Source organism: Ambystoma mexicanum, chromosome 12 (assembly GCF_040938575.1).
Source record: "Ambystoma mexicanum isolate Mex_15411 chromosome 12, UKY_AmexF1_1, whole genome shotgun sequence".
NCBI classification, from domain to species: Eukaryota; Metazoa; Chordata; class Amphibia; order Caudata; family Ambystomatidae; genus Ambystoma; species Ambystoma mexicanum.
Genome location: NC_090936.1, coordinates 86,542,606 through 86,566,731, shown reverse-complemented (window position 1 = coordinate 86,566,731; position 24,126 = coordinate 86,542,606). Strand labels below are relative to the sequence as shown.

At 44.5% G+C, this 24,126-nt stretch overlaps 1 protein-coding gene across 2 annotated transcripts in view; it reads left to right on the top strand.

Annotated features, from left to right (window-relative positions):
• The window catches only part of FBXL13 (F-box and leucine rich repeat protein 13), a 2,326,763-nt gene extending 2,306,542 nt beyond the window's left edge, over positions 1-20,221 (top strand). For both annotated transcript variants that reach the window (XM_069628059.1, XM_069628058.1), the window contains one exon: positions 19,524-20,221. In XM_069628059.1, coding sequence (XP_069484160.1) covers positions 19,524-19,707 — 184 coding nt within the window. In that variant the 3' untranslated portion in view covers positions 19,708-20,221. The remainder of the gene's footprint in view (positions 1-19,523) is intronic.
• Positions 20,222-24,126: the final 3,905 nt, after the last annotated feature.

The following is a 24,126-nucleotide window of genomic DNA, read 5'->3' as shown; positions in this document are numbered from 1 at the left end:
CCTCTGGTGGAGGAGGTTGTTGCCCAGTAGACTCTTTAGATAGAACAGAGGAATCAATAACATTCGCAACAGAGTTATCCAACAATGAGGCAGGCAAAGGCAACCTAGGTTGTGATGGAGCGGGGGTTGGGTGCGCAGAGTTCACCGTACTATCATTCAGGTGATCAGTGCGCGCCCTTGCCCTAAGTAAACTGCCCTCTTCCTCCAAGTTCGAAGCTATAGTGGCTGCTAAATGTTCTTCCTGTGCATCTATGGAAATGTCTTGTTTTCCAATAAAGATGCAACTGTTATTAGTCGGGGTACGAGGGATAATACCCATCATGTTAAGTAAATCAGTCCTATCTTGTGAATGGATTTGGGCATGAGCCATACCTTTTTGCAAAGCAGGATCCTCTGAATTATCTACTATTGTGTATTGTGGCTTGGCCAAAGAGACAGAGATGGGTTTTACTGATGGAATACAGTCTATCGAGGAAGGAGAAAGAGCCAACACTACAGGGAGAGTAGAATCAAGAGAAACCTCCATAGCTGCCTGACTTCTAAGTCCCTTACGTGTCATTCAAACCAGTGAGAAACACAATGGGACAAAATGCAGGAAACCGAAGGGTTTGACAACAAAGGAGCTCTATTGGAGGTAAAACAGGGGAGCTCCTAGAGTTAAAAATAGAAATAAGTATAGCAAGGAAAAAAGATCCAAAAAAAAATCTGACCAATGTAATACCAAACAATTTAAAATTGCACTGAATACGAGGAGTAGCTAAAACACATGAAATACTACACCAAGTACACTTTAAAGCACAATAATAAAAATACAAATAGATATGGATCTTTTTCAAGAAAGGGGAAAAATTCGGGAATAAATATAACAGCAAATATGTCAGTTAATTGTTCCGAAAAAGAGTCAAAGATTGAGTTATAGTACCATGAGGCAGCATAGACCTTGATGAGCACCTGGTATTAGGGTAAGGAACGCCCGACAGCTTGAGGAGGGGCCAGAGTCTCACTCTCCCCCCTTACCCTAAATGCTGGTTAGAATTAGGCTGTTGAAGCAGCGTAGAACATTGGTCTAGGGTACGCACAGAGCCGTAGCACAGTCACAGGTCACAGCTAAACAGCAAAACAGCAGTTCCAGCCCTTACTGCCGGCAGCGCTTAACGTTGCAAGGGTGGTTGGGCCGGCAATTTGTGGTGGATGTAGGTCACGTGATCCGTCACGTGTTTCACTGGAGCTCCGCCCCTCCAGGAAGCGGATAGTGCAGCAAGAGCTCTGCTCGCAGTGCTGCTGTAGGCAGGTAAGCTGTGGACAGGAGCGCACGTTGAAAAATGCAAAAAGCGCTCCTTCAGCAGTTCAGAAAAGAAAGTAAGAAGGGAGGAAAGGTAGGGGGAGGAGGGGCAAGACCAGACAGAGGAACTGCTAGTAATGTCAAATTCCAAGTAGATAGATTCAACTGGCAAGCTTTTCTTTAAACGCAAAAGCTTATGCAACAGGCATCTTTCTAATTTTGCCAGCTCGGAAACCATCTTCATGCCCCAGAACGCTACACCATAGATAATGATGGGGACAATTTTACAGTTATGTAGTTTGAGAATAGTGCCCATCGAATAGCCTCCCGCCTTGTGAGTCATGGTTTTAATCGCACCAACCTGGCCGGTCCTGCGTTGGACATTCTGTAGTTGCAGCTTGCCATCTAATTTGGTGTCAATAATCGCACCAAGGTATTTATAGGAGTTTACAATTTCAATCAAATTTCCATTCAATGACCAATTAGGCAAATTACATTTCCTCCTAATGCAGGTCTTAGGTGAGAACACCATAATGTTACTTTTGCTAAACTTGATCTTGAGTGAGTTAAACTGGGCAAATACTTGCAGACGATGAAAGTAGAGCCTGCAGACCTTTAGGATTAAGATCCAGCAACACCAAGTCATCTGCGTATCCCAACCACTGAATGCAAGTATTACCCAATTTCGGGGGAATAGAGATATTATTTATGATGGCCTCACCCAAATATGCTAGGTAGAGTTTGAACAGAGTCCGCGCAACAATACATCCTTGTTTGAGGTCAGAGCAGGTGTTAATCCATTTGCTCTCTCCTCCCAATTGGTTTATCCTCACCCTTACTTTGGAGTTACTATTTAGTGACATAATAATACTAAGAAGACCTTGCAGTATATTCCAATCTAGTCAGCTTTTCCCATAGTCTGCCCCAATCAACAGTGTCAAACGCTGCACCGAAATCAATACAGGCTACATGTACAGGCAATTTTTTAATCAGCCACGATTGTTCGACGATGGTGACCAGAGACAAACCATAATCATTAGTCCCAGTGCCCTTCATAAAGAGAGTCTGATTCATAGCGATGACACTGTTTTCCAATATCAAGACATTTAGTTCTCTGAGCAAGATTTTAGCAAAGACTTTGGTTGTGGCATTGAGCATGGCGAGAAGCCTATAGTTACCAGGTTTATGCCTTGCTCCTTTTTTACATACAGGTACTAAGATGACTTTGCACCATGTGGTCGTAATAAACTGGGAATAGCTGATTAGCTGGAAGCACCAGTGTAAGGCTCTCGCCCAATCCCTCAAGTTATTTTTGATCAGCTGATTACACGTGCCGCCAGGGCCGGGTGCTATAGAACATTTAGAGGAGCCAATCATATCCATACCATCTGCACATTCTAACCGAAATTCCCACCAGGCATGCCTTCCAATATTATTATGACAAGTGGAAGAAATGCCCAATATGCCTTAAAAGTGCTTAACCCAATCACCTTCAACCTCCTCACATATCTCTGGGCAGGACGATTTATGAGAATTGATGATATTCCAAGAAAGATTTTGAGTCATTAATGGAACTACAATGGACACGTTTCTTCCACTTGTTGCACTCCACTGTGTATTTGCATTGTTTTAACCAGCGTTCATAGTGTGCATGGCTTATGCCAACACGTATAGTATGGTTCCAAGGATCAAGTTACTGACAACCAATATTTCTCAATTCAGCTCTTAGGAGTCTTTTTCTATCTCTAAAAGCGATGTCAAAGTCATGTCTATGTGTGGATTGTGCCCTCCTCCATCCAAACTTAGCGAGTCTTTTATTCTTTGCTGTTATGCAGGTACTAATACTTTTCACACAGCTTTGATATATGGTAATGCCCAACTCAGCCAACTCCTTAGGTGAAGCTGAGAGATGTTCTCATATGCTGAGGCAGAGCAATTAAGTATCTCTCTTGCCCTTTCCCCCGCAACAATTAGATTGTTGGCCAACCATATAATGCGATTATTCTGTGTGTTTAATGCCAGCAAACCAGTCTCTTTAATTTCGGGTTGAGGAATATCCAAGTTTAATGCACTTAATAGAGGTAGAAGATCACTCTCTTTCCTAGCTTGTGTAATCATGTCTGCCACAAATGTAGGGAACTGGGAATGAAAAACAGTAAATACAACTAGATTTACTAGAAGACCGAGGAGGGAAGTCTGAGGCACAATTGTCATTTGCCATCAAGAGGCCAGCAGAATACATAATATTGGCCAAATCTCTACCATGCCTATTGGCTGTCTTGCTGCTACTGTTAGTACATGTACAGGGACAAGAGATTAAACCTTTTCCTCTTCCATTCCATCTTTAGGGATGCAAGCATTGAAATCGCCACATTAAGGATAACCTTTGCATCTGAGTTAGTTTGGAGGTCGATGAGTGTAGCCAACTCTCTCATTGCTTCATAATGTTCTTTTAAAGTCGGAGGATCATATATACTGAAGACTACTATCTCTTGCCTATGTGGGCCCACATTACTACTGTTAATTAAAATGTGGTCCTCAAGAAGGTAATTAGAAATAGTAGTCGCCTCTACAATTTGTAGGGGATACTTGATCCCTAATACCAAACCTCCTTATGGTCTTCCGCTTGGACCTTGCTAAGCCTTTTTTGAAATTAAGGTCCAACCAGCAATGACAAAAGAATCGACCGGCCATGTTTCTTGTAATGCAATGACACTAAACAAATCAATAGATTCCCAGAGCCCTCCCTTCACAAACAAATGCTTGTGCCCCCTGGTATTTCAAGATAGTAACAATAGTGAGTGGTTAAGGCCATGAAGTACATTTTTCCCTAAATAATTTAATTAACCACTTCCAACCCTAATCATATCTGTTTACAGACAGATTGTTCATTGAGTGAATTTATGGGGTCTATGTTCTTGGGTAATTTGGGTACAGGATGTATTTGCCCCTAACCTGCTTGGAGACCCGCTTCCTAGGTGACATGTTTATACTAGGGTTATATGTCTCGTTAGTAGTTGTATCTTGTTCATCAATAATCGTACACTCATAGACCAATTTCAATAGGACAATTTCATGCTGCAAAATGTAGCTAATTATGTCCGCCAAGTGTAAGTGTATATGAAAGGTGGTCATGGGTTCTTCTTCCCTGATGTCCACAATCTGTATGTCCTGATTACGAATGCACCGTAATGCAAACCCCCCATGAATTAGTTCCATGAATCTCCCTCTGTTGATATAATCAACGTCCCTATTCCCAAAAATACATCTCAATTTCAGTGCCTTGCTAAGAGTCTTTTTTGACTGTACCAATGTCACTTTATGATCTGTGCTTGTGCCCTTCAAAGAGGCAATCTGGAAATTATGTGTGGTACTGTAGTGGCAATATTCCATGGATTAGTTCCATGAATCTCCCTCCATTAATGTAGTCAACATCCGTATTCCCAAAAATACACATCAGTTTAAATGCGTTGATTAAGGTCTTATTGGGCTGCATCAAGATTGTGTTGTGCAGTGTGCTAATGGTCCTCGAAGAAGTGATCCCAGTGTAATGTGTAAGTGTAATGTGTAGTATTAAATAATAATAATAATAATTTGGCATTTATATAGCGCTATGAACCCTCATGTATCTGAGCGCTGCTTATTATTACCCACGGTGTGTGGTGCTCATTTTGTCGACCTCGGAAGGATGAAAGGCTGAGTTTGGCCCCGCCGGGATTCGAACCTGTGTTAGCAGGCTCTGCACGGATGTCAAAGCGAGCGCTCTACTCGCTGTGCCACTTGACCGGCTAACTTTGTATGGAGGCCCTAGTGCCAGAGGGGACTGATAAAGTTTTGCTAAGTCGGTAAGGGGATCTTCACCCATCTCTTTGTACCCTGTTATGTTGGTTTTGACATAGATTTGTAATCAAGCTTGCATTTTTGCACCGCTTTGGAAGTTTGGGCTGCTGAGGGCATCTCACCATGCTTGAGCTTGCTAATCTCACCTCTCTTATAGCCCTCAGCCTTACTAGAGGCACTTCTTCTAGGTTCCTCATGATGGATTTCTGCAGCGAAAGAGATGTTCACTGTATTACCACTCCCACTGGAGAGGTTTGTTCCAGTTACAGTTACAATTTCACTGCAATGGGCCACAAGTCTCTGATCGAATAAGGTAAGGACACCACCGATGTCAGAGGCAGAATTGTTCAAGGCTCTGATGTTATTGTGTTGCTTCTAAGATCTTTTTAGGTCGAGATTTCATTATTTTTGTCTTTATTACTTGCATACATAAATGCCGGTCTAGTAATGTTTTTAGTTTTACACTTATCAACTGCTTCTGGGCATGTTCCGCTCTTTGTCGCTTGGCACTCTTGAACAATTTGCATACTATCACTATTTACCTCATTCCCCCCTCTGTTCTCATCTTGTGTCTCTCTAGGCGCCAGTTGTCAAACCAAATCAGAAATGGCAATATTAGTTCTAAAGTATTCTTCCAAAGTGACAGAATGTTGCTTACATTTAATGTCAATCAAGTTGCATCGCAGCCCCAACACTCTAAGCATCTCAGCCTACTTAGTAGCATTTTCCATTAGGAGGGCAACACATTTTCAAAAACTCCAAACATTTCTACTGAGGTACAACTAGTATTACTCCCAACACTAGTGATGCTATTCTCAAGACAGTCACACTCTTCAACATCCTCCTTCGCCTAGATTATAGCGTCTACATTAAGTATGATGTCATTAGTTACTGATTCCAATTAGGAGTCGTCACACACAGGGGAGGAAGACTTAGTTGGTGAAAAGAGCGAGGCCGGTACCATGTCGTTAGCATGCACAGACTCCGAACCCCCATCAACCGAGCAGCAAGTTAGCCCTCCTCCCACCTTAGTTACAGACTCACAGTTGGTGAGATTGTGCTTGGTTAACAACCGTGTCCTACTCTACATCAACAGTAATAGGCTGTTCAGGACCCCTTAATTGCGAATCATCAAGCTGCAACGGGTTCTCATTAATTTTCTCAGGTTGAGCTTGTGTTAATGTCCTTGTGGTGGTAGGAAGTAATACAGAGACAATATTCTTTATAGTCTTTGTGCCAAGGCACAAGGTAGTCGATTCCAGCTCAGAAGCAAACTTGTTGCTACTCGCAACCTTGGGTTTAAAACAGTTCGGTTTGAGATCAGCTTCCTCCGACTCACCGGCTGTGTTGAGCCTGTTCGCTTCTTTGTTCTCTGGAGGCAAGGATAGTACCACGGTAGCCAGCTTGCCTCTCCGTCTGCGTTATAAAAGCGGGAGGTCCCCATGTACCATTGACCTCTGTTGTTCCGCATGCCAGCTGTAACTCCCAGTCTTACGATTTCCCTTCTGGAGGCTTTGCGGATCTGAGTTGAAAAGTGCAAGGGCAATTCCCCCTTCGTCGTCTTTCAGGTCTCATCGCTTTTCTTCTCCCTTTGTACTGCCAGTTTGGTGTAGCTGTCTCCTTGTGCATTCGGCCTTGCTTGAAGTGTGCTTTTGTGCACCACCTTTTATCCCTGTGGGGAAGGTAAAGGGCTGATTGTCAACTGCCCGACTCTGCCTGACCCGTGTATTAGGACATGTCAGGTAGACCGCTCTGGTGTCAGTCCATTGTCTGTTACAGTGTAAGAGAGTGTTTGTGCAGGAAAAAGGGTGGTGGAGGGGTAGAGCTTCTAAATAGGGTAGGATGGGAAAAGGTGTTAAAGGGAAGGGGATACCACGTCTCAACCCCCTCAGTGTCCTACTTTCACTCAACAAAGACCCCTCGCCCAGCTCATCCTCCCCCACAGGTCCATTCCCAAGAACTGGATCCAATAGTGATGGCTGTGTCCTGGCCACCTGGACGGCAGATCTGCATGGAGTAGCGGATGAGACACCTTCAGGTTTCTCACATTACCATTGTTGAACAATCGTGGCTGATTAGAAAACTGCCTTTCTATATCGCTTATATTGACTTCATTGCAGCATTTGACACTGTTGATCAGGCCGGTTATCGGAAACGCTGAATCGATGGAACATACTGCAAGGCTTGCTCAATATGATCTCCCTACATAGCAACACCAAAGTAAGAGTGAGGATAAACCAATTGGGAGGAGAGAGTAAATGGATTAACACCTGTTCCGACCTCAAACAACGCTGTATTCTGCCAAGCACTCTGTTTAATCTCTATTTAGCCGACTTGGGTGAGGCTATTATGAATAAAATCTTGATTCAACCTAAATTGGGTGACACTAGCATTTGGTGGTTGGGGTATGCAGACGATTTGGAATTGTTGGATGTCACCCGTAAAGGCCTTCAATCACTAGTGGATCGTCTGCAAGCTTTTTCCCAGTTTAATTCCCTTAAAATTAAGATCAGTCAAAGTAAAATAATGTTTTTTAAACCTAAATCTGTTATTGTGGGGAAATGTCATCTGCATAACTGGTTATTGAATGGAAATGTGATTGAAATAGTTAACTCTTACAAATTTCTTGGAGTGATCATTGACAGCAAATTAAATGGCAAGTTGCAGCTACAAACTGTCTAACTCAGGTCTGCTCAAGTTGTTGGGGCTATCAAATCTATGAAGTACAAAGCGGGAGGTTATTCAGTGGGCACTATCCTCAAATTAAATAACAGTAAGATTGCACCTCTTATTACCTATGGTGTGGAGTTCTGGGGCATGATGATGGTTTCGGAATTGGCAAAACTATTGCAATGCTTGCTGCGTATGCTTATGCGCTTAAAGAAAAGCACGTCAGTTGAATATATCTACTTTGAGTATGGTATTACCAGCATTTCTGACAAGATCAAATCATGTTGCACTAGGTTATATTGGAAGGCAATAAATGCAAATGTCGACAATTTAATATGGACTCTTAAAGAAGCGCTGGTCAGTAAAGGTGACTACATTAAGTGTAGCTTGATAGGCAGAGTGGCTTCACATGTTGCCGTGTGGACCAGTAGACCTATCTGTCAGTTTATCGCTCCCAATTGTGAGGTATAAGAAAGATATGCAAAAATTAATTGAGGAGCTTGATTGTGAACAAAACCTAGTTGAATCTTGTAGGAAAATCTACTGCAGCACTATTTGTTACTTATTACCAAATGCGAGTGAGTATAACTACCTATGTTGCCAACTATTTGGGGAACTTCATGATATGGGCATACATTAGAATTAAGTTCAATGGTGCCAACACATATGAAATATTGGGAGAACGTTCCGGTACTCTTAGCGAGTACAGGTTTTGTCGATTATGTGAGGAAAAATGCATACGGTTAAACATCTCATGTTTAAACTGCACTGTGTAAAAATAAACTAGACAAGGTTACATGCAAGCTTGGGGAGCATGTGAGCAAGAAAATGAAAATGTCATTTAGGATATGTTTTTGTCCGGCAATAATGAGGGTTTTATTTATTTATTGTTTATTTATATATCTTAATGATGAAATTGCATCTTTTCTATCTTCTTCATGACGAAAATGTGGATTAAGATTGAATCCAATTTAAAGAACTGTTAAATTCATTTTTTATCTTTAGAAATGTGTCTGTAATTAAATTGCCTGAGTGATTAAGGACAGTATGCTGTATAGTACTAAATTAAAAAATATATTTATATCTTCTCACCAGTTTCCTTTATTATTTCCGGTCGGGACCTCAATCCAGTTTCCTCATGTGCGCTTTTTTTTAGGCTTTGCCTTCCTGTCCTCTAAGGATGCTTTCTTTGAAAACAGTGCTTTTGACAGCCGTTACCTCTGCGTACCCTTCTTTTCGACCTAAGGTTGTTTCAGAATTCCATTTGGCGCAAAAAATGTTTTTCTTGCTTCCTACCTTCCTCCTCATCCATCTAAAGATGAGGAAAGACTCCACAGGCTGGATCCTAAAAGAGCGTTAAGCTTTTATATTAACAGGCTCTCTAAATTAATAAAGGATGACCAGCTTTTTGTAGGCTATACAGGCCATAGGATGGGACAGGTTATTACAAAACAGACCATATATCGCTGGATTGTCCTGTGCATTTCTGAATGCTACAATCTGACTGGAAAAGAAGTCCCTGATAGTCTAAGGGCACATTCAACTAGAGGGGTGGCTACTTCCTCTGCCCTTCAGAGAGGGGTACCAGTGCAAGATATTTGCAGTGCTGCCACCTGGTCTTCGTTGCATGCCTTCACCAAGCACTATTGCTTAACCTCTCTATCGGCCTAGGACACCAGATTTGGAAAAGCTGTTTTACACAGCATAAATCAGAAATACATTCTGTCACGACCCTTGCCCAAATCCCCTCTAGCAAACCCATTGGCCAGGTGGAGTCAGGACTCGGGCTTCTAGAGCCTGGCATCCTCTTCAAAAGCCCTCATGGGGCCAGTCCTGGCGCCTATGATGCCAGGCTTATACACCGTGAAAACAATGTGCTTGGGAACTCCTTTATTGTATTGTCAGCCAACATGGAGGCATCCACCTAGCTTGGTTCCTAAGAACCAAGCTATGCAGTCTAGTGTTTTGGGTGTGGCAGGCCTGGAACTACTTTCCCTGGTACTACTTTACCTGGGATATATAAACCACACCCTGACTGCAGAACATGCTTTGTGTTACTTTGCAGCTTGCAACGTGACGCTCACCGTGTCCAGCTATTCCCTCGAACCTCGGAGAAGCAGAACCTGCAAGGAGACAAAAGGAACATCATTAGCAGCAGCATCTTACCTGCAGTCTTCATCTTTAAACACTCGCAGCTACTGAGAACAGCTTCCTCGAATCTGCACGCCTCCCGGACAGAACGACCTGAAAGAGGAAGATAGAGGCAACATTAAAGAAAGCTGTAGAGACATTTACAAATTACGAACTGCTCAAAAGGCTTACCTGGCTGGTCGCCTCTCGGCTGGCACCACTCGGGACATTCCACTCGCGTTGAAGAACACTGTGACCTACAAGGAAGTAAAACACAGGTTAGCAAAGGCAAGACTTTGCAGCGCTGCGCATATCACTTACTTACCGCATCAGAGCGCTTTTAATGCGCCATCATTTACCAGCGGGGCTCAAGCAAGCCAGTTCGCCGCGCTGAAGCTCCTCATACCAAAGGGAGAAAAAAGAGACATTTTAAACAAAGAAAGGCATGCACGATAGCAACAAAACTAAAGAACAGCAATAAGATCTCCCTGACCAATATCAAACGGGCCGGCGTCAGTGAAGTAACTGGACCGCACTCGCCCATGAAAGACAACGCGCCCCTGCAAAGAAGGCAGGACGGAGAGCACGCCTAATTCTACCACAAGGCAGAACCTTCCCCACAGACCACATCAGGGCAAAGCTGAGAAGCATACCAGCGAGTAACCCAGCTGGGTGGCGTCCCTGTGGATACCAGGTGAGAGTAACGCATTCTCCTATCCCACCTCCTGCAATGTACTGCTATGGGAGTCTTAGCAAAGATGAGGAATACATGGGCAAGAAAGTTTTTGCCCAATAATCTATGACCAATACAATTAGCCCAGAGCAAAGCACTTATAATCACAGGTATATGTTATGGCAATGAGGTTTCTTTCTCCTCGTCTAGAATGCAGTTCTATACAGTATTTTGAAGTTTTGTCGATTTTGCCAGCAAAAAAGTATTGAATTTATTTTCAAATTTGTTTATTGGCATTTTCAATAATATCAAACAAGTTGCGTGCAATAGAGCCATTCTTAAATAGCATAGTCATATGTTTAACTTAACGTCAAAAAATTACAAATACAAAACAAAACAACCATAACTGTCTCCATATTCTGTCCGTTTCATATATCGTCAACTGCTACGGCAGAGGGTGGGAGCGAAGGGCAACCATCTGGCAACTTCAAAAGGGGGAGGGCTTCCGAAAGGTCTCTATCCTCTGCAGCACTTCCGCTGCTGCTGGCTTTATGATAGGTCCCACATGGGCCTAGATTGAGTTCCAATTCAGGGGGGTTTATCATCCGAGGGGTGGAACATGTGTCTGGTGAGTTCCTTCCATGCCTCGAGTGACATACTGGAGTCATCTGTGGATCTGGCCACACAGTCCTCCCATGCCACTGTCTCAGCTAGCACCCACCGTTCAGTCTCTGTGCCATAGTTTGAACTGAGGGCCCATGGGTTTTTTCCAGGCCATTGCGATAGTTCTTTTGGCCAGTATGCATGATATGTCCATGAGCCTTGTCGCATGCTTGAGTTTGGTTGGTCTGGGGTAGGTTCCCAGGAGGCACTCATCGGGTGTCCAGTTATATTTGCTCAGGCCTGCTTTTTCGCAGGTTTGTTGAACCTTCTCCCACAGAGCCCTTGTACTGGGGCATTCCCATAACATGTGGATCAGATCCGCTTTTTCCCCCTTGCACCAGTTGCAGGTCGGTTGGGCTTGGGGATTGAAGGTGGCTATGCGGCACGGGGTCAGGTAAGTTCTATGCAGAATGTTCAACTGAATCTGCCTGAATCTATGGTTTCTGGACACCGTTTTTGGGGAATGTAAGAGCTCTGTTCCACTCCGATCAGACATTTCCCGGCCTAAGTCCACCTCCCATTTGCTTTTCATTTCCATGCTCCGAGGATTTGGCATGTCGATCTGGTGGCCATATATTTGCGAAATGGGTTTACCGCCCTCTCCCAAGTTGTACATGAGAGTGAGGAGTGGGTCTGTAGCTGGTTCTTCCGGCCACGAGTCCCATTTGCGTCAGGCCACAGCACGGGTTCTTTGGTACCATAGAAATTGGCTGGTATGTATGCCCTCCGTCTCCTGTAGCGAGATGAACTCCCTGAAAGTGCCTTCATCATACAGATCTCCCCAGGTGTAGACCCCTTCCTTCTCCCAGAGCCTGATGTGTTTCAAATCAGAAAGTGTTGTGCATAAGTCTGCGATCAGGGGAACTTCCGGGGCATAGGGGTTCTGTGAGTTAGTGAGCATTTTCGCCCTGTGCCAAATTTTCCTCCCTTGATCAGCCAAAAAGGGTAAAGTTCCCAGCAGTTTGGACGGCGCCCAGACCAGTTCTTTCAGATGAACTTGGGGCAGCATATCCTGTAGCAATGGTGTTTCAGATGTGGGTTCAACATCTAGCCATTTGGTCACAAAACTAAGCTGTGCTGCTAGGTAATATCTTTCTAGATTTGGAAGTTGAATACCATCTTGGCTATATGGTAGGGTTAGCAACTGCAACGCTATCCTATGCCTGCCTTTCCCCCATAGGAACTCACGTAGTATGGTCTCAAGCAGTTGGAAGAAGGGTTTGTGTATATAGTAGTGTACATTTTGAAACCCATAAAGGAAACGTGGGAGAACGATTATTTTGATTATCGAAGCCCTGCCCATCATCGAAAGGGGGCGTTTCGCCCAGAACGTCATTGATTTGCGTAGAGCTGTGAGTGCTGCCTTTGTGTTTCGTTTGTGCATTAACTCGGGGGTATGCATAATGTGCACTCCAAGGTAGCGGAATGACGCATTCTGCCACTGGATCCCCACCTCAGGGAGTGCTTCTAAATTCTCTGCTTTCAGGGCCGCCAGGGGGAACATACAAGACTTCGACCTGCTAAAGCTTATCCCAGAGACCTTGGAATAATTGTCCAATACTTCTAGCATGGTTGGTACGTTGAGGTCTGGGTCCCTGACTTATATGAGAACGTCATCCGCGTAGAGCAAGATGATGTGATCCACGTCTCCCAGTCTTATGCCTGCATCGAAGAACTGCTTTCTAAAGTAGACAGCTATGGGTTCTAGTCCCAGTATATAAAGCATTGGGGATAGTGGACAACCCTGTCTAGTCCCCCTGCATATATCCCAGGCCTTCGACACATACTTCCCAGATTTCACCCTTGCCTTAGGTTTAGCATACAAGATGTTAATCCACCTGATAAACCCGGGACCAAAGCCAAAATCCCAGAGCACTGCTACAAGCCACTCCCAGTAGATGGAGTCAAACGCTTTGACTGCGTCCAGAGACAGCAGTGCGTATGAGTCCTTGTCTTTATCAGTTTGCGCTATAATATGTAATATGTTGTAGCCTGCGTAGGTTCATGGACGTATTGCGGCCCGGCACGAAGCCGCTCTGGTCTGGGTGAACTAAGTCTCCTATTAGTCTAGACAGCCGCTTTGCTAAAATCGTAGCCAGGATTTTAACATCATAATTTAACATTGCAATCGGGCGATATGAGTCACATTGGTCTGCCGGCTTGTTGGGCTTGAGGATCGGAATCACAAGCGTCTCCCTCATGCTTTCGGGTAGTATTCCTTCTTCGTATGCCTCCTGGTATGTAATAGGGGGGTCAGGGAGGACTCATACATTTTAAAAAAACTCTGTGGGCAACCCGTCTGTTCCAGGTGCTTTGCCTGTGCAGGGACCTAACTGCATCGGTAATGTCTTCGGGCGTGATTTCCGTTTCAAGAGAGTCGGCTTGCTCAGGGGACAGCCTAGGGAGCCCTATCTCCTCCAATGTTTCTATCAACCGTTCATGGGGGACCAGCTCCTCATGTGAGTACAGGTGGGTGTAAAAGCGAGTGAAAGTGTCATTTATGCCCTGCTGTGTATAGTGTGTGTTTCCATCCTCATCTTGCAGTGAGGTGGTGGGGTGTTTGGGGTGTTCTTTTCGGCGGAGCCAAGCGAGTAATCTGCCCGGTTTGTCCGCCTCAACATGTGCTCTATTTGTTCTGGCAGTGTAGTCGAACTTTTCCAGCCTGTTCCACGCAGTTATGTTCCTCTCTCTAAGTTTCGCAAGCTCCTCTTCTCTCTGTTGGGTATCTTCGGGGGTAGTTTCGAGTCGCTCAATTTGCCGTTCCACTAGGTCTAGTTCTTTCCTGAGCAGCTTCTTGATACCTCCCGCCTTTGCAATAATTTCTCCCCTGGTTACCACCTTTAGAGCCTCCCATACTGTGCTATTGTAAGCTACACTACCGGTGTTAACCTCTAGGTAGGCATCAATAGAATCGCGTAATTCCTCTCGGAAGGCTTGGTCCTTCAGGGCGTCTGTGGGCATTTTCCACATAGGAATGGGGGGGTCTGGGCCCTTTGTGATTCCATGTCATCAGGAGCGGGGAGTGATCAGAGATAGTCCTCCCCAGGTATTGTGCTCCCTCCACCCGGGGTAAGTGTTCCCTGTCTACGAGTACATAATCTAGTCTTGTGTGTAACTTATGTGGAGATGAGTAGAATGAGTATTCGCGTGCTTCAGGATGCTTTTCTCGCCACACATCCGTCATGTCCAGCCTCCCCAACATGGCGGACAGTGCTGCCGTAGCGGTCGATGGGCCTCCCAGCTGTGTTGTGGACCTGTCCAGCCTTGGGTCGTTTACACAGTTAAAATCTCCCCCCCAAATAAAGAGATTGTTCCTATACTGTGCGACTCTGGGGTACAGTGTGTTCAGGTAGGACGGTATGTTATTGTTAGGGAGATAGGAGTTCATGATGCATACTGCTTCTTGTTCAATGAATCCCCAAATTACGACAAACCTACCTTCCGGGTCTATCTCTGTTTTGTCCACCCGGAATGGGAGCTGTGGGTGGATCCAGGTGTAGACCCCTCTTGCATATTTAGAGTAAGTGGTGCCAAATCCCTGTCCTCCCCAATGTGTTTGTAGCTTGGCCACCGAGTCCGCCGTGCAGTGGGTCTCCTGTAGTAATGCTATCATTACCCCTTTTCTATGCAGGTAGGTTTTAATCCTGTTTCTTTGGAGATAAGTCCTCAGACCCCTTAAATTCCATGTCATTATTTTTAGGGTGGTCGCAGCCATAGGGGTTCAGTAACGGATCCGTTGTCCCCCCCTTTCCCCGTCTCTGCCGCCCCCGGGCTTGGACCTGCTATCCAGGGGTCGGTCTGTGTTGGGGTGCGAGCCACCTCCTTTCCTCCTTCCCTTCCTCCTTCCCTCTCAGTGTCACTTGGAGACTTATTAACATTAACAATCCTCATTCTAGTGAATGAGGGCAACAAACCTTTCAACTCAAAACTGCCCCCAGCAGTTGCTTCAAACTTGCAGCGCTCAAGGGCACCCAATCCTTCCAGGCCTTTCTGGGCCTCCTGGTGTGGGTGGTGTGTCGGCAGTCGGCCTCCACGTGTTTCAGGGGGGTGCGTCGGCTTCGTTGTTATACGCATGGGTCGGTGCGCTCCTGCCCGTCGTAGCGTTCGTGGAGTTGTAAATCTCAAGCGGTCCGGTATTCATTCGGCAGTTGTTCAAACCTTTATTTTCCTGTTGCTTGGTGCATTCAATGATCTGTGACTTCTTGCGCAGTGCTTTCCTTTTCATCTGCAAGGTTGTTGTCCTCAAGCCACATATTTGCCACTGCCGGGGTCTCAAGAAAGATAGCTTTCCCCTTGTATAGTACCTTAAGGCGGTACGGGTACATTAGCATGTACTTGAGATTTAGCTTGCGTAACTTAGCTTTCAACGTTACAAATGAGTTCCGTGCTTGCTGCACCGTGGGGGTATAGTCTGGATAAATGACTATTTTGGCGCCATGTTTCTCGATTTCCCCTCCTTCTCTTGAGAATCTCAACATAGTCTCTCTTTCGCAAAAGTTCAAGACTTTTGCAATTACTGGGGGGGGCCTTTTCTGAAGTGACCTGTGGGCCCGTTCTATCGAGAAGCTCTGGGTCAGTTTGCCGGCCCCAATTTCTTGCAATAGCATCGTTTCTACGATCGGGTCTGGGCCCTCGGTGTCTTCCGGTACCCCCAGGATTCGAATGTTGCCGCGGCGGGCACGTCCTTCTGCATCCTCTGATCGCGCCTCTAGCCGCGCTACTTGCAATTCAAGGTCTTGGACCTTAGATTTAAGTTCTGTGGTGTCGTTAACATTTTCTTGGAGCGTTGCCTCCGCTGTAGTCACCCTTTAAGTAAGGTTACGGGCATCCTGTCTCATCAGCTGCATGTCTGACTTGATTTCATCGATCCTGGTTTCGATGGACGTTCGTAGCGCTGCTATAGCTTGTAGCACTTGCATATTTGTTGGATCGTCCTCCTTAGCCGTCGAGTCGTCTGCTGCTTCTGTTCCCTGCTGTTGTTTCGCCCTGACCATGGTGAAAGAGTCCATGGTCGCGGTTTTTAGTTTGCTTTTGGGGGGCGACATCGCCTGTCTTTGGGTGTGCTCCGCGGCCTTTTCACGTTCAGCGGGGACGTGTATGTAGGGTCGATTGTGGGGAGTCGTCAGCTCGTGGATGTTCCGGAGGGAACCGCCCGTCGCCCTCTCCCTTCTTTGCGTCTCTCGCGGTCTCCAGCCAGCCGGCACCGTTCGGGGCCCTTCTTCCACACTTTGTGCGCTGGGTCCCGGGAGACGGTGCACCCAGCGGTCTCGCACGGAGGGTCCTCTCCTTCGTCTCCTCCTCTCGCGGTCTCGGAGGCAGAGACCCGGGCCGCAGCTATAAGCGGGGGTCAGTCCCCCCCGGGGTGTCACCGGGTCAGATGCAGCGGGCCCTTCTCTCTCGCTTCCGGAGGCTATCCGCCCTCCAACAGTACGCCTCAGATAGGGCCCGCGGGCGCCGCCATTTTGTTGGGCGGGGGCCTCCTCTCTGTTCGCCTCGAATAACCGTTATCCCGGTCCGATTTTCATGCAGAAACTTCGTCGAGGGTCGGGAAACGGTTCTTCTTCCCGTAGCTACTGCAAGTGTGCTTGTTCAGCTTAAGCAGGCCGAACGATTCGGTCCGTTGTAGGATCTCGGGCAGGTGCGCGAGGAAAGCACGTCCTCACTCCATGCGCGCTGGCCACGCCCCCCTGCAAAAAAGTATTGAAGAAAACCTAAGACATCTTCTAACTTAATTATGTGGCATTGGTCCATCTACGTAGGGTCCACTTTGAGTCAATAGTAAACTTGTACGGAGTGCGTATTTCAGTGCAAAATGATTTATTCTGGGTATTCCACGGTTGTAAAACTCAGAGCCTTGGCCTTCTTACATGAGCTAAAATTCCATGAGATTAACCACAGTTAATATTGCGTTTATTCTTTTTTTATTTCCTTTTCTTCAAGTTCACTTTAGCTGGCCAATGTTGATTTTATTTTTCTCTGTTCATTCTTTTTACTTACGTTCGAATGCTTGGTTTATTAACATTTGACAGGACTGTTGATTTTGATGTGGATTGTTTTGATGTTGATTGTTTTTGTTTTTATTGTGTGATATTATATTATCTGAAAGTTTTGATATGTTTCATTGAATGAGTTACATTGTAAAGTTGATTTTATCAGCTATATCAATATAAAATTAAAAAAAATATTTTTAAGGTTTAGCAACCCTGCACTTTACCAATCTTCCTACAATCCTTGACTAGGGTCCAAGGATGTTCAACCTTCATCTTCTAGCTTCTTTTTCCCCCCTTATATCCATCTTTTCTGATGCCTCCTTTTCCTCAGGACACACTAAAGTATCCTATATTCATTTGGTGCATCACAAAACACTGAGCATTTAATAAAATAATCAAATAGTATGTGAGTGAATGTAGTAGAATGTTATTTTAGAAGTTGGAGAGACTGAAAAGAATGAGGCTTGTGATTATGCACAAAGTAGTAACGGAAGCCAAATCAGCCTTAGGAAAAAAGCATTTAAATATTACAATATTGTGCAATGGTTGTGAATCAGATTGTGAAATCAGTTGTATATATAGCCAGGGGGAAAGCTCAAACAAAAAGCGATAACCTTGAAAGCAAGACAATGGCGTGTTCCATAGTTTGATACACTGGATGGGCCCACTGAGACCTTCACCACCCAACAGGTCAAACAATTGTGTAAACGGACTGGTTAATAATAGTGTCATCGATTATTACCTTGCTTAGAGGCCAGAAGAATCGTCCATGAAGTTCTATATAAAAAAACAAAATGATTATCATTATTATACTCTGGATTTCATCAGTTTCATTATGGATTTTCCATGAATACACTTCAAGGATACCTATGAATGCAATTGTTGGAAGTGGCAGGTTGTTCTCGTTGCCCTTTTTTCTGTGGTCCTTTCTTTATATTAATAAGATTAGTTCTTTCTCCAACAGAAATTCAGCGATTAGAAAGAACATCACCAAAAATAAGTAATTTGTTCATCTGAAAAAAATGTGTTTCAAGGATCCAGTGAATTGAAAGCAGATCAAAGGAAAAGCTGCAGCTGAAAATGCTTGGTTGGAAAATGTAGTTTGATTGAACTTGTGAATTTCCAAACTTAGTCGCCACTATATGTGGATCGGCAACCACCGGATACACTGAGTTTCTCAGTTAAATAAGCATGTTTCTATAGAACAATTGACCTGAAAGTGATCAAGCAGAGCTCAAAGTGAATCCTATACTGCAGCAGGAACCAATGATGTTGTACAGTATTCAGAGTGGCTATGCTTGCAAGAGCCAGTGGCAAGTCAAGCAGCAGAATTAAGGATAATGTTAAGAGGAATAAGTGAAGAAGCAAACAGCCCAGAAAGGATAGCATTTACACCGTCCGACCTTGATAAAACCATTGCTCGGATGGCAGTCAGGAAATCAGAAGATGAAAGAAAAGGTTAGACTTTCTTCAAAACTTGGAGATATAAAGAATAAGATTTAGCAATTAAAGCAACATGGGACTGAAAATTAAGAGGGGAATCTGTCATAAAGCCAAGAGGTGTAGCGGAAGGGACCAGAGTGGTAGGAGGGGAACACTAAGAGGTGCAGGCATGGCATGCCAGAGCTGAACAGGTAGGTGTCGAGTGGAAGAAGGTGGAAATATAAACTTTGCCTTAGAGAGATTGAATTCCAAGGAAAGCAAAGACATGCGGTTCTCAATAGCACAGAGACCGACTCAGTGGAGGGGAGGTCGAGGGGTACATCCATCATCATGATAACCAAAGATAAAGTTGGGTATCATGCGTACATAGGAGACTACAACAAATCTCATCACCACTTCTCCTAGCAGCATCATGCAGGCAGATGTTAAATACCATGGTACCATGATCTAACCGTGAAGCATACCACACATAACAAGCAGGTGGATTGAATCTGCAGGATTCCATCTAGATGACTGTGTTCACCCAGATAAGAAAGATAAAAGCCACCCTGAGACTCGATATTCTACCCCCAAACCATAAGCACATCCAGCAAGGAAATCAGTGTCCCATGCTTTATTGTGTCAAAAGCCGATGAAGCAAGCAGGATCCTCAACATTCAGCGTGTGAATGGCATGTTCCACAATCTGCAATGGTCTGCAAAAATTCCCTGAACAAAGGAAGCATTAACCAGAAGCAGACAGAGAAAGCTCTTGATAAATCTTTAAGTCTGGATGCATGTGTGGAATCATCTGAGTAACGATTGTGTTTATAATGGCATCATTTTATTTTCAGATCAGCAGTTATGAAACTTGAAGCCCGAGTACAGAAGACCGAGTACAATAATGCAGATCCTCCCCTGTGGTTTGGATACGATCGACAAGGAAATCTACTGAACAGCCGTTTAAAACAGGAACATGATTTGGGGAACGACAATCGCGACTTGATACAACTGAATGAAAGGAGCGGGACTCTATAAATATCCATCTGCAAAGAATAAGATTTCCTTCCTTTAAAATGCCATTTTAAAAAAATACTCTTAATCTTTTATTCATTTATTTTGATTTGTTTAAGTAATCAGTAGTATTGATCTTAGCTTATGCAAATGGTAAAACTATTTCTGTTATAAATCTGTAAATTGTGGAAGAATTAATGTTAGATACTACTATATGATTAAACTGTTAGGGGTCATGCCTGTATATATTTGTCTATATAACAAATATATTTAACAGTGTTACTTAGTGTGAATATCCTGTGCAGATAACTGTCTTCTTTATGAAAAACAGAAAAAAACGTAAAGAATATTTTAGCATGGAGGAACTGAAAACATGGAAATGTATTTGTAAATGTAGTTTATGTTCGAAGGCCACACATAAATTGTCTTTTGCACATTAACCAGTATTAGTTTTAAAATAATGTCTCAAAAATGGTAATGAAAAGAAAAAACATAATCAATAAATGTACTTTTTGAAATACGTGTATAATGGAATACAGTAAGGTATCCACTTCATTTCTGAATGTCAAAAACATATCTGGTGCTCATTGTGGTAGGTCTCCGCAAACTAGTCCGGTTTGGGATCTTTTTTATACTTAAGGTCGTACTAATTTAAGTACCGTTTCAGCAGCATTAGATTGGGGATGGATGGCAAGCTCCTCCTTCTTTACCACCAGAAAATACTGGGAATACCACCCGTTCCCCCACCCCCAAAGCACCACAGGCACAAGTCTATTTTCAGCCTTCACTGGGAGCTGAAAAATGTCCTCAGATAAGAGAGCAATTCACTAATCTGTCCACAGTCTTCTGCCCTGGGAAGTCCTGCTTCTTACCCTGTCGGGGGTGAAGGGAATCAAAGTGGCAAATATTGCAACCTTTCAATCTCATTGGAAGCCTGAGCCACAAGGTTCTCAGGGGTAGGGTGGGTGGAGAGGAGCAAGAGGTCAGATAGAGCTGGTCCATGGTTATTGGGCAAGTCCTTATCCAAAGCAGGAGCCGAGGCAAGCTTTAATCTATAGACCCTGTTCTGAAAGTGCAAGATTAAATGGGAGGAGGAGAATGTTAAGTCCTTCTAAACCTTGGTGACAGAGATGCAGAGATCCTAGCCACTTTGGCAATGGTCATTTGGAAATGCCCATTGAACAAACCATAAGAAGTAGCCTGCATGAACTCCAATTAAGGGCAGTTGTCGAGGCCCTGACCTCCCCAAGGCGATAGAATTCTTTTGGCAAGTCATTGTTGCTGCCCTCCCTTAGAGACTTCAGTTCAAAGAAGCAGTGTCACCGTCCTCATTGAAGATCTACTCAAATTTAGAGAGAGACTCCAACCTACAAGTGGTGCTTGGAAGGAAGAGTCACTCTAGTAGTGTGATCTGCCGTGCTGCTGCTTTTTCTCAACTTTTCTTTTTCCTCCTCTTAGGTAAGAGACTCTTCCAACTCCTAGGCTTTCTTAGCCAGACAGACCTTCTTTGGGGATGAAGGCTTTGATTGCAGTGGAGTCTTTGCTGGGTTTAAAACCTAAGGCCTTCAGTGGAGGCATGGCACAGGTCAAATTGCTACATGAGAGTTTATTTCCAATTCCAACATTGTGAGCATGCAGAAATGAGGTGCTGGGCCGCAGCTAGCTTCATATATACACCCCTGATGACATCACACCTGGAGTCATTGGAGCAGACACAGAGACACAGGGCACCTCCTGGTTGCTAAAGGTTTTTCCGCAGGAGGTCATGGTACATATTGTTGTGTTGCATACCAGGTCAGTAGGAGCTCAAGTGATGTGATAGGTAAATGAACTGAAAAATGAACAGTCCTGGCACTGTGAACATGTTTAAAAAGTAGTGGGAATATTAATAGTTATGATACCTCGATTTTTGACAAATGCACATTCCAGGTTCTGGATATCATAGTGATGCATTTGTAGCAAAACATTTTATGGTATAATATTGGTGAGACAATCTAGCCCATGAGTGGTCCATATAGTGACGTTTTGGAAGGGAGTGGAATGCTGGTAATTTACCTTTTACGAGTAAAATATGGGACCCGGCTGATTTGCTGATAAGTATGGGATTCGCTAACCCTGCAAACAAAAGTGATAGTTATCAAAAATTGCAATCTCTTCTAAAGATAAACCTGATTAAGGTACCTGTGATTCATGTCCAGGCACAGATCGCAGAGCTCATACAGCCAGAGCAAGTGGCTTTCATCACGGACAGATTGTCCCCAGACAACATAAGAAGGTTCATCAATTATACATGCAGGATCCCCACACTAGAGGGCCAGTGACCACACCGCCCCCTGTCTATAGGCACAGAAAAAGCACTCGACAGTGTTAAATGGGCACACGGCGTATTGGTGCCAAGTAGATTTTAGTATCGATGCACAGTCTATCGCCTGAAAGATCCTGTAAAATGTCTTCAGGTGAAGAAAAAGACATTATCTCACCCATTAGTACCATAAAGAAGAATCAAGTGAAAATGCAGCCAGTATTGCATGCCTGATGTTTGCAACTGCACTTGAGCAACTGTTATGCACATATCTACAGCTGCGAAATAATCATGGGAACAGAGAAACAGGTGCTGTGTGGCAACATCTAATTCATCTTGCCTTTCTTGGTCTGTCTGGGTCCTGGATGGGCCCTAGCACTCTCCACCAGTACCCAACACTGGGAATTTACTATTTCCACAGCCGTCACAGGCCTGCTTGGGGGGGGCAAGTCTGTCTTTATGCAACATATCTCTCCCGATTGGACCCAGACTCTCATGACAGAGTTGCTGCCGTCGTCCGCACTGGATCATGTCATCCCTTCTCCCACCACATCTACACTATGCAGTTAATCTTTCCTGCGCAACTGATCTGTGCCCCACTCACGCTGGGCGCGGCTCATTCCTACAACGCAGTTTCCTACCTCGGCCACTGTAATACGAACCCCAGATAGCTGCTCCCTATGGCCACTAGCTTTGCGCTTCATTCATAATATGCCTGCTTCCATCCTGATTTGACTTCTGGGGCCACAACGTACTCACTGCCTTTCCAGCCCCGTGCTGCGTTCTGTATTCGCCAGCAACTCACAGACTTTGTCCTCCCAGCCTTGTGCTGCATATGCATTGACCTGCAACCTACCTATATTTGACCTTCCATACCCACCTGTTTGACGCATCCAGCTGATGCTGCCATGATATGTGCCTGTAACCCACTCAACTTGACAATTACAGCCTTGTGCTTTGTATGATTCCTGCTGAACTTAAAACATTGCAAGCCCCTGTACCATGAGGTGTGGCTTTGCGAGACTACATACCTACCTGATGTACCTTTTGCATTTATGTTTACATGATGTAGCCCCCGTACCATGAGGCACGGCTGTATCTGCTTATGCCTGCACACCTGCATGTGGCACACCAATGTGTGTCTTGCTTTATGAATAATGACACTTGCACTTTCTGTAACTAGCGCCCTGATGCCTGAGGGTTGGGTGTGCTGCTATAAATGTCAAATAAATAAAATAAATTGAAAAAATATGGAAAATTCACCTTGGCCCCTGTGATAACCTTCTACAAGGCTAAAGTGATCCCGACGCTCACGTATGGAGCAGAAGCCCTACCGAACCTGCCAACATCTTTCTGGTTAAAAGTGGAAGGCTTTTATTGGAGAAAGGTTCTTAACCTTCCTGATTCGTTACCAACGGTGATAATAAGAAGGGAACTTTCTTTACAATCTTTGACCTCTATTGTCTCTAGTAACGAAGCAATGTTATTTCGAAAGTGCCTACTCCCAAGCCCTCCACGGATCATGCAAGAAATCCAGTATGAAATCCGGTCTGGATCATGCAAAATGCTCACAAGTTGGATGGCAAAGATCGACTCAATCTTAGAGAGTGCGGGAAGTTCTAAAGATGAACTAATTAACAACCCCGCCAAGGTAAAATCTCGACTTCTAAATCAAGACTGGATCGACACTTTGGAAAAAGCTGCTGCCTTAAAACTGTTTAAAGATCATCCTTCACAGTTGTCTAAAGTGAACGAGCTCAAACCTTACTTATTAAGAGGACCGGATTCCAAACTCACGATGAACTTTTTAAGAATCCGTCTTAATATCCTTCACACAAGGGAAGTCCTATTCCGTAGAAAATTGGCCCCGGACGAAGCATGCAGATTCTGCAAGAAGTTAGAGATGGCTGAAACCATAAGACACCTCTTGCTCAACTGCTTAGGCGTCACGGGCCCCCGCCAGAGACACCTCTGACACTTGTTCAAAAACCTATATGTCTATGAGGAAGAGGAATGGTGGTGCCGGCTCCTAAGTGGGGAAAAGACTACTTGGGTGATCGCGGTGGTAGGGTTTTTTCGAGAGATCAGCCTGCTTACCTGACCGCAGATACAGATGGGCAGGAAAGCCAGCTGGGTGTCAT